Source organism: Pelobates fuscus, chromosome 12, assembly GCF_036172605.1.
Source record: "Pelobates fuscus isolate aPelFus1 chromosome 12, aPelFus1.pri, whole genome shotgun sequence".
Taxonomy (NCBI): Eukaryota; Metazoa; Chordata; class Amphibia; order Anura; family Pelobatidae; genus Pelobates; species Pelobates fuscus.
In genome coordinates, this window is record NC_086328.1 from 22108146 (window position 1) to 22126273 (window position 18128).

At 43.2% G+C, this 18128-nt stretch overlaps 1 protein-coding gene across 2 annotated transcripts in view; it reads left to right on the plus strand.

The window, feature by feature from the left end:
- Positions 1–18128, plus strand: part of VPS9D1 (VPS9 domain containing 1) — a 28116-nt gene that overhangs the window by 9341 nt on the left and 647 nt on the right. Inside the window, exons 2-13 of one of the 2 annotated variants that reach the window (XM_063437282.1) lie at positions 3288–3360; positions 7017–7109; positions 9610–9977; positions 10787–10849; positions 11047–11099; positions 11169–11256; positions 11883–11968; positions 12557–12987; positions 14689–14818; positions 15009–15199; positions 15557–15623; positions 17672–17776. In XM_063437282.1, coding sequence (XP_063293352.1) covers positions 3288–3360; positions 7017–7109; positions 9610–9977; positions 10787–10849; positions 11047–11099; positions 11169–11256; positions 11883–11968; positions 12557–12987; positions 14689–14818; positions 15009–15199; positions 15557–15623; positions 17672–17776 — 1748 coding nt within the window. The remainder of the gene's footprint in view (positions 1–3287; positions 3361–7016; positions 7110–9609; positions 9978–10786; positions 10850–11046; positions 11100–11168; positions 11257–11882; positions 11969–12556; positions 12988–14688; positions 14819–15008; positions 15200–15556; positions 15624–17671; positions 17777–18128) is intronic. The other variant, XM_063437283.1, reaches the window with a different exon arrangement.

The following is an 18128-nucleotide window of genomic DNA, read 5'->3' on the forward strand; positions in this document are numbered from 1 at the left end:
GAACGAACCATAAGGGACTACAGACGCACCCGACACCCCCCTAATTCCATGACCCCAACCCTCTATCCTCGACCTCCCCCACACACCCCGACCAAGAAGGACCAAGTCTACGACCTAGAAATAACAGACAGGCCTGACGGGAGTAGCAGACCGAACTAGAAGCTAGCATAGGTAACAATTGCCATAGGCAAGCTGGTGCTAACTGACACCCCTAACCAGACACTCTGAGAGGGCACAGAGGAGGCAGGGACAGACACGGCCAAGCCACGCGAAAATAGCTGTTCCACAAGCATCTTGGAGCAGAGTGTTTACCAAGCCAGGGGTGGTAAAGGTTTTCCTATGTGCTACTGTTCCAGAGATTTGAAATGTCCAGATATGTTGAACATAATGATATCTAAATGAGACCGGTCTGTCTCTCTCTTAACACTTTACTTATGGAGATCACTTGAGGCCTGCGAGCCAAAATTTAGAACAGACGATAAACGGGCCTGCGTGCCCATGTGTACATGTGTGAGCTAGAGACCTGCGAGTCTCCATGTTGAAATTCTACGTTTGACATTACGTATTCCAAAAATAATAAAAAATTATATTTACAAAAAAAAATATATATATATATAAATAAAATATTTTTAAAAAATGCAGGGAAAGACTAGTTTCAAATGTTTACTACAAATGAAAACTGTGCAGCTATTAATGTAATTGTATTGTATGTGCCACGACATTGTTTTATATGTACACTTGCTAGATTGTTGTCTCGGCTATCGTGGCCACCTCTATGTATCTGTTTACTCTCTGCACGTCACAAATAAAAAATGTAGAAAAAAAATGCAGGGAAATAGTTGTGTTTTTTTTTTTTTTTTGTGTCGTCGCCCCCATACTCTCCCCCTTGTTTTACATTTTCATAATTTCTACTCAAGAGCAACTAAAGACAATAACTCGAAATAAATTCACTAATTGGTCCTGAATGTTAAAAAGCTCTATGTCTACGATTTCAGTTAAATTTTAAAAGTTGGGTGAGGGAGGGACGGGGGGCGACTCCATAATTGGAGTAAATTGTGGTTTTATAGAAACCTAGAATGTAACGGCACATAAGAACCATTCGGCCCATCTAGTCTGCCCAGTTTTCTAAATACTTTCATTAGTCCCTGGCCTTATCTTATAGTTAGGATAGCCTTATGCCTATCCCACACATGCTTAAACTCCTTTACTGTGTTAACATCTACCACTTCAGCTGGAAGGCTATTCCATGCATCCACTACCCTCTCAGTAAAGTAATACTTCCTGATATTATTTTTAACCCTTTGTCCCTCTAATTTAAGACTCTGTCCTCTTGTTGTGGTAGTTTTTCTTCTTTTAAATATCGTCTCCTCCTTTACTGTGTTGATTCCCTTTATGTATTTAAATGTTTCTATCATATCCCCCCCCTGTCTCGTCTTTCCTCCAAGCTATACATGTTAAGATCCTTTAACCTTTCCTTGTAAGTTTTATCCTGCAATCCATGAACCAGTTTAGTAGCCCTTCTTTGAACTCTCTCTAAGGTATCAATATCCTTTTGAAGATATGGTCTCCAGTACTGTGTACAACACTCCAAGTGAGGTCTCACCAGTGTTCTGTACAATGTCATGAGCACTTCCCTCTTTCTACTGCTAATACCTCTCCCTATACAACCAAGCATTCTGCTAGCATTTCATGCTGCTCTATTACATTGTCTACCTACCTTTAAGTCATCAGAAATAATCACCCCTAAATCCCTTTCCTCAGATGTTGAGGTTAGGACTCTATCAAATATTCTGCCCTTAGGTTTTTACGTCCAAGATGCATTATCTTGCACTTATCCACATTAAATGTCAGTTGCCACAACTCTGACCATTTTTCTAGTTTACCTAAATCATTTGCCATTTGGCTTATCCCTCCTGGAACATCAACCCTGTTACATATCTTAGTATCATCCGCAAAAAGACACACCTTACCATCAAGACCTTCTGCAATATCACTAATAAAAATATTAAAGAGAATGGGTCCAAGTACAGATCCCTGAGGTACCCCACTGGTGACAAGCCCAAGCTTCGAATATACTCCATTGACTACAACCCTCTGTTGCCTGTCACTCAGCCCCTGCCTTACCCATTCAACAATATTGGAATCCAAACTCAAAGATTGCAGTTTATTGATAAGCCTTCTATGTGCAACAGTGTCAAAAGCCTTACTGAAATCTAGGTAAGCAATGTCTACTGCACCACCCTGATCTATAATTTTAGTTACCCAATCAAAAAAAATCAATAAGATTAGTTTGGCGTGATCTCCCTGAAGTAAACCCATGTTGTCTCTGATCTTGAAATCCATGTGTTTTTAGATGTTCAACAATCCTATCCTTTAACATGGTTTCCATCACTTTCCCCACTACTGAAGTAAGGCTTGCTGGCCTATAGTTGCCCGATTCCTCCCTATTACCTTTCTTGTGAAGGGGCACAACATTCGCTAACTTCCAATCTTCTGGGACTACTCCTGTTATCAATGATTGGTTAAATAAATCTGTTAATGGTTTTGCTAGTACACCACTAAGCTCTTTTAATAGCTTTGGGTGTATTCCATCAGGTAAAGCTAAACGTTTGGCATGCTAATATTACATTCATAGTAGTCCAGTTAAAACCACATTTGGCACTATCTGACCTAAAGGGATTTAAAGAGCAGCACTAATTTGTCGGTCTGGGGACAATAATTGTGGCCCCGGATAAGAGAGGGTATCCTCGAGTATTGAATGATACCTCTTGTACCAGTAAGGATATAGCACTGCTGCTTTCTTAACACATAAAAGTTTATGCCATCACCGTGGGGGTTAAAGCCTTGTACTGCATGACCTCATAGACCGTCATGCAATCCTCAGGAATTAATTTTATTATTTTTTCCTTTTTACGTTTCTAAATAGCACACTTTGGCATTAGTGTTGATTTGTGGACCACATATCCCTTGATTCTCAACAAGCCCCTTGGCAACGAAAATCAGACTGCCAATGTTAACCACTCTGCACCAAAGTATGTTCCTCATAATGTTTTCCTTGTAAATATCCCTGTTTTTCCTGAGTTAAGATGGAATCTTTGAAAACCTATTGGGGCATATCTCTCCCTAATTGGGCATGTACCCTAGTACAGTATCGAGGAGGAATGCATTTATCTCTGTGTATGAAGCATCCATTTTTGTGCCTCCATTCTAAAATGAATTATCAGAGCTGTTACATTCAAGATCAGAATCCTTATGTTCACAGTAATTTGACGCCATGTTTGTTTCAGGAGGCCTACGTGGAATACCTGAAAAGTGTGAGTTACATTTCTCATTGTCTCCTGGAAGAAGTTGAGCAGAAAGGTAACATATGTTTGTGCCTTAAACCTACCCACTGTCTGCATTGCAAGTGCTCCCTGCAACCAGCACAGTCAGTCTGTCACTGTCTGCATTGCATGTGCCCCCTGTAACTAGCACAGTCAGTCTGTCACTGTCTGCATTGCATGTGCCCCCTGTAACTAGCACAGTCAGTCTGTCACTGTCTGCATTGCATGTGCCCCCTGTAACCAGCACAGTCAGTCTGTCACTGTCTGCATTGCATGTGCCCCCTGTAACCAGCACAGTCAGTCTGTCACTGTCTGCATTGCATGTGCCCCCTGTAACCAGCACAGTCAGTCTGTCACTGTCTGCATTGCATGTGCCCCCTGTAACCAGCACAGTCAGTCTGTCACTGTCTGCATTGCATGTGCCCCCTGTAACCAGCACAGTCAGTCTGTCACTGTCTGCATTGCGTGTGCCCCCTGTAACTAGCACAGTCAGTCTGTCACTGTCTGCATTGCATGTGCCCCCTGTAACCAGCACAGTCAGTCTGTCACTGTCTGCATTGCATGTGCCCCCTGTAAGCAGCACAGTCAGTCTGTCACTGTCTGCATTGCATGTGCCCCCTGTAACCAGCACAGTCAGTCTGTCACTGTCTGCATTGCAAGTGCTCCCTGTAACCAGCACAGTCAGTCTGTCACTGTTTGCATTGCAAGTGCTCCCTGTAACCAGCACAGTCAGTCTGTCACTGTTTGCATTGCAAGTGCTCCCTGTAACCAGCACAGTCAGTCTGTCACTGTCTGCATTGCAAGTGCTCCCTGTAACCAGCACAGTCAGTCTGTCACTGTTTGCATTGCAAGTGCTCCCTGTAACCAGCACAGTCAGTCTGTCACTGTCTGCATTGCAAGTGCTCCCTGTAACCAGCACAGTCAGTCTGTCACTGTCTGCATTGCATGTGCCCCCTGTAACCAGCACAGTCAGGCTGTCACTGTTTGCATTGCATGTGCACAGTCAGTCTGTCACTGTCTGCATTGCATGTGCCCCCTGTAACCAGCACAGTCAGGCTGTCACTGTTTGCATTGCATGTGCACAGTCAGTCTGTCACTGTCTGCATTGCATGTGCCCCCTGTAACCAGCACAGTCAGTCTGTCACTGTCTGCATTGCATGTGCCCCCTGTAACCAGCACAGTCAGTCTGTCACTGTCTGCATTGCAAGTGCTCCCTGTAACCAGCACAGTCAGTCTGTCACTGTTTGCATTGCAAGTGCTCCCTGTAACCAGCACAGTCAGTCTGTCACTGTCTGCATTGCATGTGCCCCCTGTAACCAGCACAGTCAGGCTGTCACTGTTTGCATTGCATGTGCACAGTCAGTCTGTCACTGTCTGCATTGCATGTGCCCCCTGTAACCAGCACAGTCAGGCTGTCACTGTTTGCATTGCATGTGCACAGTCAGTCTGTCACTGTCTGCATTGCATGTGCCCCCTGTAACCAGCACAGTCAGGCTGTCACTGTTTGCATTGCATGTGCACAGTCAGTCTGTCACTGTCTGCATTGCATGTGCCCCCTGTAACCAGCACAGTCAGGCTGTCACTGTTTGCACTGCATGTGCACAGTCAGTCTGTCACTGTCTGCATTGCATGTGCCCCCTGTAACCAGCACAGTCAGGCTGTCACTGTTTGCATTGCATGTGCACAGTCAGTCTGTCACTGTCTGCATTGCATGTGCCCCCTGTAACCAGCACAGTCAGGCTGTCACTGTTTGCATTGCATGTGCACAGTCAGTCTGTCACTGTCTGCATTGCATGTGCCCCCTGTAACCAGCACAGTCAGGCTGTCACTGTTTGCATTGCATGTGCACAGTCAGTCTGTCACTGTCTGCATTGCATGTGCCCCCTGTAACCAGCACAGTCAGTCTGTAACTGTCTGCATTGCATGTGCACAGTCAGTCTGTCACTGTCTGCATTGCATGTGCCCCCTGTAACCAGCACAGTCAGTCTGTAACTGTTTGCATTGCGTGTGCCCCCTGTAACCAGCACAGTCAGTCTGTAACTGTCTGCATTGCGTGTGCCCCCTGTAACCAGCACAGTCAGTCTGTCACTGTCTGCATTGCATGTGCCCCCTGTAACCAGCACAGTCAGTCTGTAACTGTCTGCATTGCATGTGCACAGTCAGTCTGTCACTGTCTGCATTGCGTGTGCCCCCTGTAACCAGCACAGTCAGTCTGTAACTGTTTGTTTGCATTGCGTGTGCCCCCTGTAACCAGCACAGTCAGTCTGTAACTGTCTGCATTGCGTGTGCCCCCTGTAACCAGCACAGTCAGTCTGTCACTGTCTGCATTGCATGTGCCCCCTGTAACCAGCACAGTCAGTCTGTCACTGTCTGCATTGCATGTGCCCCCTGTAACCAGCACAGTCAGTCTGTCACTGTCTGCATTGCATGTGCCCCCTGTAACCAGCACAGTCAGTCTGTCACTGTCTGCATTGCATGTGCCCCCTGTAACCAGCACAGTCAGGCTGTCACTGTTTGCATTGCATGTGCACAGTCAGTCTGTCACTGTCTGCATTGCATGTGCCCCCTGTAACCAGCACAGTCAGGCTGTCACTGTTTGCATTGCATGTGCACAGTCAGTCTGTCACTGTCTGCATTGCATGTGCCCCCTGTAACCAGCACAGTCAGGCTGTCACTGTCTGCATTGCATGTGCCCCCTGTAACCAGCACAGTCAGTCTGTAACTGTCTGCATTGCGTGTGCCCCCTGTAACCAGCACAGTCAGTCTGTAACTGTCTGCATTGCGTGTGCCCCCTGTAACCAGCACAGTCAGTCTGTAACTGTCTGCATTGCGTGTGCCCCCTGTAACCAGCACAGTCAGTCTGTCACTGTCTGCATTGCATGTGCCCCCTGTAACCAGCACAGTCAGTCTGTCACTGTCTGCATTGCATGTGCCCCCTGTAACCAGCACAGTCAGTCTGTCACTGTTTGCATTGTGTGTGCTCCTTGTAACCAGCACAGTCAGTCTGTCACTGTCTGCATTGTGTGTGCTCACTGTAACCAGCACAGTCACTGTCTCCCTGCCCTCTCACCGAATGATTTTGGAACAGCGCGGACACAAATACAATACAAACACAAATTTTACAAGGCGACTTGAAATCGTCTACCTCAGTAAACAAATATGAGGATTCAGTTAAAACCTATCAACATATTGTGTTAAGCCCACCACTATTTCACAGTACCCCAATATGGATGGGTCTTACACTTTGGCTTATTTAGCACTATTTAATTTGTCTCTCACGTTAGAATTAGTTTAGGACCCACCAATATTGGGGTACTGTGAAGTAGTGGTGGGCTTAACACAATATGGCCATATGGTGGAACTGAATCCCCATATTTTACTGAGAGGTGATTTTATGGAGCCTACATAGCATTCTAGGAAGCTAGTCCATTTACACACATGCCAGTTTCCACAGTTAAAGTGTTTACCCTTGTTTAGTTATCTTCCTGTGGGACATGTCATTTGCCTAATGCTTTGCCTTAGGCAAATGAAATGTTTATTATCACCTGTGCCATCCTGCCAGTGTATAATTTTAACAATGCCCTTCTGAAATACAGAATATTAGAACGTACCGGAGAGACAGTCTGACATACTAAGTCCAACACTTATTCCATCATTTCTGAGTGTATCTCTTTTTTCTCCTTCTGTTGACAGCTGACCGTGAATTATTGGCATCGGATTCCCAGAAGCTGCTGAAACTGGCAGGACAATGTCTAGAGCGGGCACGGACAACCGCAGACAAACTGGGTCAGTTCTAACTCGTGTGAACTACTAGCATGGAAAACGTGGCATGTTCTTTGCCACATAGAAGTTTAATCACTTTGTTTGTTCAGCCCTATGGATGGCGGGCTTGTAAAATAGACGTTGATTAAGTTTGACAGCACGCTGACCACAAATTTCACTTTGGCACAGAATCGATATTCGACAGCAGGGACAGAGTTCTGGGCTGCCTAAGTTCTATGAGCTAGGGGAACAATTAGCCCCGGGCACAAAGGATCAAAAATCTCAGTACACCCAGAGTTTCAGGTAGAAACACTACACATACAGACTCCTACCACCATGACAACTTCTAAAAGCTGTAGTGATCATAGTGGTTTGAGTAATTAATAAATATCAACTTTTATTTAAAAAATATATATTTTTAATAATGTAAAAGAAATCTTCCAAAACAAATATTTTTGCTTATCGGGCTATGTGAAGGATCAGACTCCAAATTGAACAGTCTTATACAATATCCTAATTCTGTATTTATAGAGGAGTTAATTTAGTGCTAATTAACTTTCCAGGTATCAAAATAACAAATGTTACAAGTATAATAGCCACAAATGCACCAAAATGATCTTGCTCCAATAGGATAAAGTTTGTGATGGCCAGCACAAACGGTTTAAGGGAATACCCTTCACTGACTCAAATCCATGCATTGGACATAACATACTAGAATGGATTAAGTGAATCAATGCTTTTTAGTTACACAACTAAAAGCTGCCTCATTGTTCTCCTATAGACCGCTAGTAATGAGTAATTAGTAGATCAGATTCTTAAAGCCCTCCTGTAACGTGCTACAAAAAGATGCACTTCACAATGGCCTACTATACCGAGTAGCTAATCACCCAGTGCTTCAAATTTAGCCGCTGTAATGCAGTCTATACCTCAGGCATTGATCACGCGTTCATCAAGTGCTTACTATACTAAGATTCACAATTTGCCCTATCACATCAACCTTACAGTATTTAAATAAAGGTGATATTTTTAAGTAAGGCAATACCTTGAAGAATTTCTCTCCTGGAGGTATATCTTTTTGTTTGTATATATATTTTTTAATGTGTGTCATCTCCTCTTATTTTGCCCTATTTGCCACTTTTATAGCAGCATTTTTGCAATCTCTTGTTGTTTTTTTTTTTTTTTTCTTCCCATGGAGGCCATGTTGGTCAGTAGCATGGGAGGTGTGGATAGAGTTGCAAAAACAATGTGATTTAACTCCTAAAAGGCAGATAATTGAGCAGTGGGACCGCAGGGCCATAATCTATACACCAAGACTGCTTCATTGCCTAAATGTGTTTTTGGTGTTAACAGTGTCCCTTTAAAAAGTAAAGTACCAGAAATCATGTAAATGCTACCGTTATTTGGGACTGATCTCTTGTTGTAACAGTTAAAACCCATAATACTAAAAATGATGCATAATGGCATAGTTGCAGTTTTTGCATACTCCCTTGTTATTCAATCCATTTTTTTTTCTATTTAAAATTAGTTTTACATAGCTTTGCGATTTCATTTACTGGTTTAGCATGGAGTCTGTTCAGTTATGTAAATGTGGATACGTAATGCTTAGACCCAGCACAGTGCCAGACTATAAAATGTCCCAACTCAATACAGATTCAAAGATTTATTAGCATAAGACAAAACCCTTTCTATAACGTTTATAATGAACCTCCACTAGAACGTGTATTCTGTTTTTTAAATACTATTAACATAGCACCTTGGTGGGGTTGAGGAGTCCAAGATCCTGGAGACTGGTTTCTGTACACACACATTATGCAGATTTTCATTTTAACTGAAGGGTTAATTTAAATACAATGATCTCCATGTCTAAAGGGGAATATACATTCTAATACGTGTCCTATTTTAAATAAGAAGGAACATTAACCCCCTAAAGACCAAACTTCTGGAATAAAAGGGAATCATGACATGTCACACATGTCATATGTCCTTAAGGGGTTAAGTGTGAGTAATACCGCACCAAAGATGTGTTTGCATGTATACAATTTGTGTGAATTGCATTTTTTAATAGATGAAAGATTCTCTCTTATAAGCTCCCAAACAGAAGCACTTTATACCCCCTTTCTCTCCAAATGAGACTCACAGGCGAACAGGAGCATGCTAAATAAGAGTGAAATAAGACGATCTAAGTGCAGATTATCCCCATGTTTAATGTATAGTGTCAAATCATTGAATATACTCTAGCATGCATTGGAATATCGCTGTAATAATAAAGGTGTTGTGTTGTGTTTATAAACAGGTGACTCCACCTGTGCGGCTAATAGAATGCCTCTAGACATATAGCCCTTTGCACCCAAAATAGCCCCCGTTTTGCTTTGAAAACTCTCCATCATGGTGTGTTATTCAGACTAGGATGATACAGTAACAGATCTAAGTGTTCTATGTAGCACAGTGTATGGGGTTTTGCAATAGACTGATACAGTTTAACCATTGCTTACTGTATCCCATGTTTGTTTGAATCTTGGTACAGGCACAACCAACCTGGATAATGTTTCACCTGCTACCCATATCTCCAACGTCCCTGATCCACCTCCTCCTCCTCCTCCCCTTCCTCCCTCTGAGACCTCTAGCGTTGCCCCTGTTGTTTCCAAATCTTTCCATTTGCCGCGGGGACGTTCATTTGGACACCGCAGGGCCTGCTCCGATGAGGTACAGAAGCTCGGCCCTTTCCCGACACCAGAGATTTTCCAAAAGTTACAGGCAAATGAGGCTCGAAAACCTAAAAAGGCGCTCACACCTCTGGAAGAGGCTTCTTTACAGAACCAGAAGTTGAAGGCATCCTTCGAGGCCCGGCTATCAAGACTTAACCCAAACCAGGCCTCGCAGAAAACCTCACTGGCAAGTTTTAAAGGGACCTGGGTGAAGGGGAGAGAAAAAAATACTCAAAATCACGCAGTCAAACAGGTTCAGAAAATGAGACCATTGAGAAACTTCTATACATGATCTCCAATATAACCAGTAAGGGAGATGCCTGATGTTTTGGATCAAAAAGTACAGACCGTTTAGGTTTTAACATTGTAGCACCCAGGAATCTGACACCAAAGGGGCACCTGGGTATAAAACATGCAATCTTAACATTATTACAGTATGCCAACAACACCCCCATATCCCTCTGTCAGTATAACGTCATTACAGTACCCCCATATCCCTCTGTCAGTATAACGTTATTACAGTACCCCCATATCCCTCTGTCAGTATAACGTTATTACAGTACCCCCATATCCCTCTGTCAGTATAACGTCATTACAGTACCCCCATATCCCTCTGTCAGTATAACGTTATTACAGTACCCCCATATCCCTCTGTCAGTATAACGTTATACAGTACCCCCATATCCCTCTGTCAATATAGCGTTATTACAGTACCCCCATATCCCTCAGTCAGTATAACGTTATTACAGTACCCCCATATCCCTCTGTCAGTATAACGTTATTACAGTACCCCCATATCCCTCTGTCAGTATAGCGTTATTACAGTACCCCCATATCCCTCTGTCAGTATAACGTTATTACAGTACCCCCATATCCCTCTGTCAATATAGCGTTATTACAGTACCCCCAGAAGTCAGAACATCATCCGAGTTTTCTTTTTGTGATAGTTTTTTTTGTGGCTGGGGGGGTCTTTTTTCACATGTTTCTCTCTTACAGACACTTTCCCTCCAGCGTCAAATAATGGAAAATGTGGTGATTGCCAAGGCCAAAGAAGCAGCTGTATCCTTTAATTACTAGTAATAGTAATTCAATTAATATAATTTTACCTAGCTGGGAGGGGTGACTGTGTGTCCATTGTGTTCCAAAACTGTTTTAAGCAAATCCATTTAAATGTAGATAACGTATTGTCCGGCACCTTCACACTTAATATTGTTAAGGTCCTATAGAAATGCTAATTCCTTACCTCCGCCTCCCAGCTGCAAAGGAAGGCCCAAGAGAGACGTATAAGACTCCAGGAAGAATCATACAGGTATTTTTGAGTTTGCTGTTGGTGAGATAGGATGACGCTCTTTACTGTGTGCTTCCAATTTCTCTGCAGGCTTTTCTCAAAGTCTTCAAAGTTGACTAAGGAGGAAGAGGAGCAAAGAGCCCTCCACTCTGCTATTCTGGAATTTGATCAGGATCATGTAAGTACATCACATAAAACCTTGTGTAGGATTGTTATACTTAAACAATATCTGTAGCAACTGTCTTGTCTTAAAGGGAAACTCTCTACAATACATCCATCACCTTTTTGGCAAAAAAAAAAAACAATTGTTTCTAAATCCTAAATCTATTTACAGAGGTTTCTTGTCTTGCATGAGATGTATTCCTGTTAAACTAGCTTCCCCCGCCTGCTCTGTAACGCAGGACAAAATCTAAAGTTCTAGATAGCCGTATGTAAGTTCCAAAAGGCCTTTTCATTTCAGACAGTTTCCCTTTAAATGTACATGCACACGAGCAATGTTTGTGCATGTATCTGATTTATTTACATGGTTGTTCAAGTGGGAATGTTCAGGAATTTAAAGTACATTTTTAAATTTGGCCAAAGTAGCAGATCTAAAAACTGCAGCTGGTTTGAAAAATGTTTGCGATTTGGATATTTTTTTGCCTTAAAATGTAAAATTCACTATGATTTCCTCACAATTCACACAGTAGTGAATCACCCTGTCATGTGATGATTCTCTTGCAGAAAACATTCTATGTTTTGTTTTTGTATTCATTTATTTTTATATGATATATATATATATTTTTTTTTTTTTTGTTCTTACAGGAGTGGTCAAGAACCTGCAGGATTCAGCTGAAATCCAACCCCAAGGACACTGACCTGTTCTCTACGTTCATGTATCAGATTCTCAGGTACAGTACTGAATGGTTTGCGTAGGGAAATGATTCAGTTGTTGGGAGCGATGCACTACATTGAGACCTCCGTGTGTGTTCTTTCACCTAGAGGCTGTCTGCAGATACCCCAGCCTGTGCTTGTGAAGTGCAGACTTAATATATTGCTTCTGTACCTTCTACAGAGGGGGGTGGTGGCTGCCATACATCAACACTCTCTGTAGTTTTGCCATCACAGCCTGGAAATAATTGACAGTAATTGGCACACAGGCACCACAAGGATCCACCGTGGTGGTGGTGGTTGTGTTGTTGTTTTGTTTAGAAGGACGTGGAAAGCTTTATGGCAGCCTGTGCTAGGTTGAGGGGTTGTGAGAAAGATAACCAAGTATGCCATTCCTATGACCTTAGTGTTGCCTTCTGTAATAGAGAAACTGATAATTCACTTGTCTGGCAGGAATATGGCAGGACTCAGACTTGATGGTAATAATGAAATAGGTTAAGGAATGGAGTTTGGGTGGGAATAAGCAGTGTAATTATATGCTAGGTAAACCTATATTTCCAGTGTGCATGCTCACCCTGTTTTTATTTATTTATTTTTTATTATGACAGCTATTCTGATCATCCCATTACCCAACTGGTTGGACGTTATCAGTACCAGATATATGAACGGCTATACCCAGTCATCATCATGAACGAAGACTCCCACCAAACAGAGAACTTTTCCAAACTTTGCCCCAGCTCTTTTCCAACTGAAGGTTTTCATTTGCTAGATTCGGACGTTCCACCTCTGAAATCCTCCCTGAGTCTGCAGTTCATCCCCAGCTCCCCAGCTCCTTCGCTCACACACAGCTTCTCTTCAGGAGAAAAGTTTGAGTTCCACGAACTCTCTGTGGGTAGCCACAAAGAATCCGAGCACGGGGAGAGTGAAATTGAGACCTCTTTTGAAGATTTGGAAGATTTTTTGCCACCCAAGGACATGCTGAGGTTATCACCGCAAGAACGCCTGCGTGCCATGGTGAAGGAGATCTGCAATGCTAGAGGTGAGATATTAATCAGGGTAAACCTATGCAAAGGGTTTTTAAATGTGTGCAAAGAGGAACTATCACTTCCCGACTTTTAACTAACTTGGTTATATATTGTTTGTGCTAAAAGGATTTGAAAAATCCTTATCTATCTTTATATTTTTACTTGCAAACTTTGCCAACCAAGGCTGAGAAAACATGTAAATTGGTTAACTCTTGCACTGATAGAGAGCGTGCTGAACACACATATGCATGCAGAATATATCTGTAATATGCATGTGGCATGTACCTTGGGCAGCATAGGACAGTAGAGCCCCTAAAATGTGGAAGTACACCAGAGCTAAGCGTGCTGATGCTTGGGTGGCTATTTTCAGACTAAATTCAAATTACAAGTGTAATACTTAGTTTAGCCACAAGATGCCGCAAAAGGGCTAATAGGAAAAAAATGTATATTGCAGCGAATGGCTCTGCAGTCAGTTTTAGTTACAAAATATCTCATGAGGAGTTTCTCCTCGGAAAAACATTTTTATAACTAAAATAAGAATAACTTAAAATAATATGTCTGTGTGTATATATGTAGAGTAACAGATTAAATTTGTGTCTTGTAATACCTTTTTTATTTATTAAACACTATTCTGTTGGTCCAATAAAAAAGGTATTATAAGACACAAATACCATCTGTTATTTTTACATCTACATCACTGGACTAATAAAGCTACAATGTCTACTCTAAATACCTCCGGTGTCCTCTGATGTGTCTGAGACCTTTTTATAGGAGTGATATTTAGACTGGCAGCATTTACCAGCTTTTGATTTATATGATTATTCTATTAGTTTTTACCACGCATCCAGTCTGTGTTCTATTTTCCTTTTGGACTTCCCACTGGAACCATAACTGAAGCAGCGATTACACTCTTCCATAGCTATACCAGTTTGTATCAGCATAGGGCGCTGTTATGGGCTGAGGGTGGTCCCGTAACTTCCACAAATTGCTCCTTGGGCTAATGTTTCCTTGTTAGCCTGAGCAGCTCAGGAGGATGGGCTGCTGGGAACTCGCATTTAGTATACGAACGTTCAGAAACCGTTCAACTGTAAAAGAAGGACAGCACCGGGTAACCTCCAGACACTATAACCACTTCAGTCATATGAAATGGCTAGAGTGCGGGGATAGACACCAGGGGGCTGCAGTGACTTTGGCTTCCAAGACTGTGACTAAAGTGAGAATTTAAACTGAATTTCAAATTTAAGGTGAAAATAGCCGAACTAGAAAGTCTGTAAATCCGTTATGTTTCCAGTTTGGGTACTCTGGCCTTACATTTGCGATTCACATTGAATTCCCTGATTTGATCATTTATCCACGGTGTGTGAGTAACCCAAGTGTCATGCTTGGAAAAGTAGTGTAAAGTTACATACTTGGTGCAGTCTCCATGGAAACCAATGGAATCAGCAGGTACATTTTAATTTGAACAGAGGAGCCACAAATGTCACTAGGCTGTTAAGAAAACTCAAAGAAAACAAAACGTTCTTTTGTTTTGTGTTTTTTTTTTGTTTTTTTGTTCTCTAATTTCCATTTTACCTTTAAAAAAAAAAAAAAAAAAAAAAGTCAACATAAATATTAGAGATTTGTATCATTCTCTGGGATGTAGAACAAACAATGTAGTACAATATGTTTCTGGTGTGTCCCATCAATAGTCATATTCTGTATTGTGTTTTCCACAGATGAGATGCTGTCATTGGTGATTGTGTCTCTTGATCTGTCTGACGTTCCCGACGTTCGGAGCTTGTGTATAGTGTGCTTGGATGAGAGCTTCTTCTCCCTGCTGTGGTCACCGATAATTGCTCTATACAGGTAAGGAGCCCATATTGTTCATGTACTATTGATCATCATTTGCACGTCTCAATTGCCCCCCCCCCCCCCCCCCCCGACTGCCTAACATGCGGAGCAGTGTGCCCCCCTCCCTCCCTGACTGCCTTGTATTTTATCATATTCTGAACTCCTGCTGAGCTGTGTCCCTGGTATTCACTCACATTACTCTCAGACAGGTATATGGTCAACGAGAGGAATCGATGCTCAAGAATATGGATTTATATGCCTCTTGTCATCCATCTGTGGTTGGAGTCTCCACGACTTTTTACCCCGATGACATCAAGGAGCCCTACAAACCTGTTGCAGATGAGTTGGATCGTTTGGTCGATCTCCATAATCCCCAGAGAAAGATTGAGTGTATTGGTAAGCATTGTGTTTAACCCCTTTACTTCCAGGGTTTAATGTAGTTCTGATTATTTTCTGCCGGTTATGATTACCAGTTCACTGTCGGGGTTGCTGTAGAGATTAACAACTAAACTAACTAAAGCAATCGTCATGGAAACCAGTGGAAATATATCTTCATACTAAAGATAGTCAAGAAAGTAGATGACAGATTCCCCCAGCTGTTATTAAATTAAAATGATCTATTGTCACTATAGGAGTTCTAGAACTGCAACAGCTAGAGATCTGCCTGTTAGACATATTTTAGGCTAAACCCCAACAATTTGGGGAATTATTGGGTCATTGTGTCCTGACTAAATACACCTCTATATTTTCCAGTGGCCGCCTTGCGTCTGATCGTTAACCTTACAGAGAAGTACAGTCCAAAACATAGCTCCTCTCCTATGTGAGTATATTCACTTCAATGTAACATATTTATACAGAAAGCCAGGAATCCATCGTTTCTATCGTACACTTTCCCATTTGTTCTTTCTTTTCCTCCCTCCCCTTGCTCTGTCCATCTGTATTTCAGTGTCTTCCTTGGTCGCTCTCCCTCCTCTTATGTTGACAGCACAGGTTGCTGGGTACATGATGTTTATTGGGTACAGATCTAAAGCCCCCGCAGGGAATATGGCTGATTGATGAAATGTGACAAGCGCAAGCAGAGCACGGCCTGTCCTGCAGATCGCAGGAGGCTGCCATACTCCGCAGAGCAACAGCTACTCTGTACAGCGGCTGTCTGCTCTAATTAGCATAGAAGCAGGGAGCGGGGCGGGCGCTCCGGAGACATGTGAGGGGGAAATTGAGCAGAGAATCGGGTGAGGAGCAGACAGCGACATGAAAAACCAGACAGGTGGACAAGAAATCATGGGAGAGAGAGAGCATTAGGAAGGGCAGGGAGCCAGGAAAGGGCAGACTGTGATGTGGTAAACAGAGCACAAAGGAGATGTCAGACCGCAGGGACGAACGTGGACCTTCTTAGTTTGGTGGGAGTAGGACAGGTAATAACAAAATAGGATAGATGGAGAGATTTCAGTGAGGGCTAAGAGCAGGAGGGAGCTGTCATGGAAAGCACATATGATGATATTAGAGAAAGAGGTTAGCAGGACCTGATGTACTAGAGAGCAGACTTCTCTGGGAGGGGGGAGGGTGAGAACATTCCAGGAGATTAGAGGAGGTGAGAGAGCAGGGAGGGTGAGTGCTGACCTGGAGATGTGAAAGGAAAATGGGTTTATAGAAGAATGGAGGAAACCGTGAGCTTGCCTTTATCATAGAGCGACGAAACTGAGAGTAGGGGCAAAAAGCGACGAGACAGGGCGGCGAGAGTAGGGGGCAAAGGGCGGCGAGAGTAGGGGGCAAAGGGCGGCGAGAGTAGGGGGCAAAGGGCGGCGAGAGTAGGGGGCAAAGGGCGGCGAGAGTAGGGGGCAAAGGGCGGCGAGAGTAGGGGGCAAAGGGCGGCGAGAGTAGGGGGCAAAGGGCGGCGAGAGTAGGGGGCAAAGGGCGGCGAGAGTAGGGGGCAAAGGGCGGCGAGAGTAGGGGGCAAAGAGCGACGGGGCGGCGAGAGTAGGGGGCAAAGAGCGACGGGGCGGCGAGAGTAGGGGGCAAAGAGCGACGGGGCGGCGAGAGCAGGGGGATAGCACAAAAAGCAAGAAAGTGTATGGTCTCAAGAAAGTAAGGGAAAGAGCTGTGGGTTGGAAAAGGAAGAATTAAATCTCTATAAGCAAAGGATAACAGTGTGAAGCAATAGCTAGAAAATTAGACCTGAGAAGTCCGTATTGTAATTTTATATCAGAAAAACAAGAAGAATAGACTGACTAGTGAGGATAACACTGGTGTGGGAGAAAGGGAAATGAGAATTTTATGGGCGACACCGTGTTGGCTACTGGCGATTGAATGAGAGCGTTAAATGTGACACAGTCAGCGTTCTCGGTCGCTGGGGGCATTGTTTTGATTAAACTGTCAGCACATGATGAGTCTGAAAGATCGAAACTTCAAGACACATCAACATCCCAAGCAGCCCCTCGGTGACCTCAGACAGCAGGCAACCGCTTTGGGAGGCTGACCCCAGAGACGCTAAACACACTTTTGTGTCCATGTCTAGAACGCTGCAAATTCCTAAACACAGCGGAATCACAACCGCCACAAACACATTCAGCTCTCAGGACACTCTCTGTCACAAAGGGACCCAGACTGTAATATTCCCAATAAACATCCAGCAACCACAGGCATCCGCATTCCTACCCTCGATGGCCTCAGCCTTCTTCAGATATCTTTCTATCTAATCACAGGGCAGGCCCAGCTTTTCTGCACATGTAAGGTGTGATATAAAGGGGTCTAACTGCTTGCATTACTTACATAGGTCTAATCTCCTGAGGCGTCAGTCGGGTCTGACGTACGTGAACTACTCCTTTTTAGAAGCAAAGTTAATGTTTTCTTGTGACTTTTCTCTTTCAGTGGTGCCGATGACCTGTTGGCTCTCTTGGTGTATATTTTGCTACGGTATCGAATGTCTCACCTGGTGTCTGAATGTGCCGCGATAGAAGATTTTTTAATGTACGGGTAAGTGTCTGGGACTGTCTCCGACAGCTCAAACACACTGCTAAAGTATATGACAATTATAAAAGGGGACACATTATAGTCACCAAAACAAAATTAGGTTAATGAAGCACTATTCGTGTATAGATCGTGCTCCTGCAGTCTCACTGCTCAATTCTCGTTTAAGAGATAAATCATGTTTGTTTCTTTTTTATGCAGCCTTAGCCACATCAATCAAATGTTAACTTACTTTAGAAGTTGTTTTTTTGTTTTCTAATCCCCTGTTTTGTTAATTGAACTTTAGTCACACACACAAGGCTGTGCCCATCGTGTTTTTTACTCTCTCTTGTTTTTTTTTTCTTGTCTGTTTTGATGG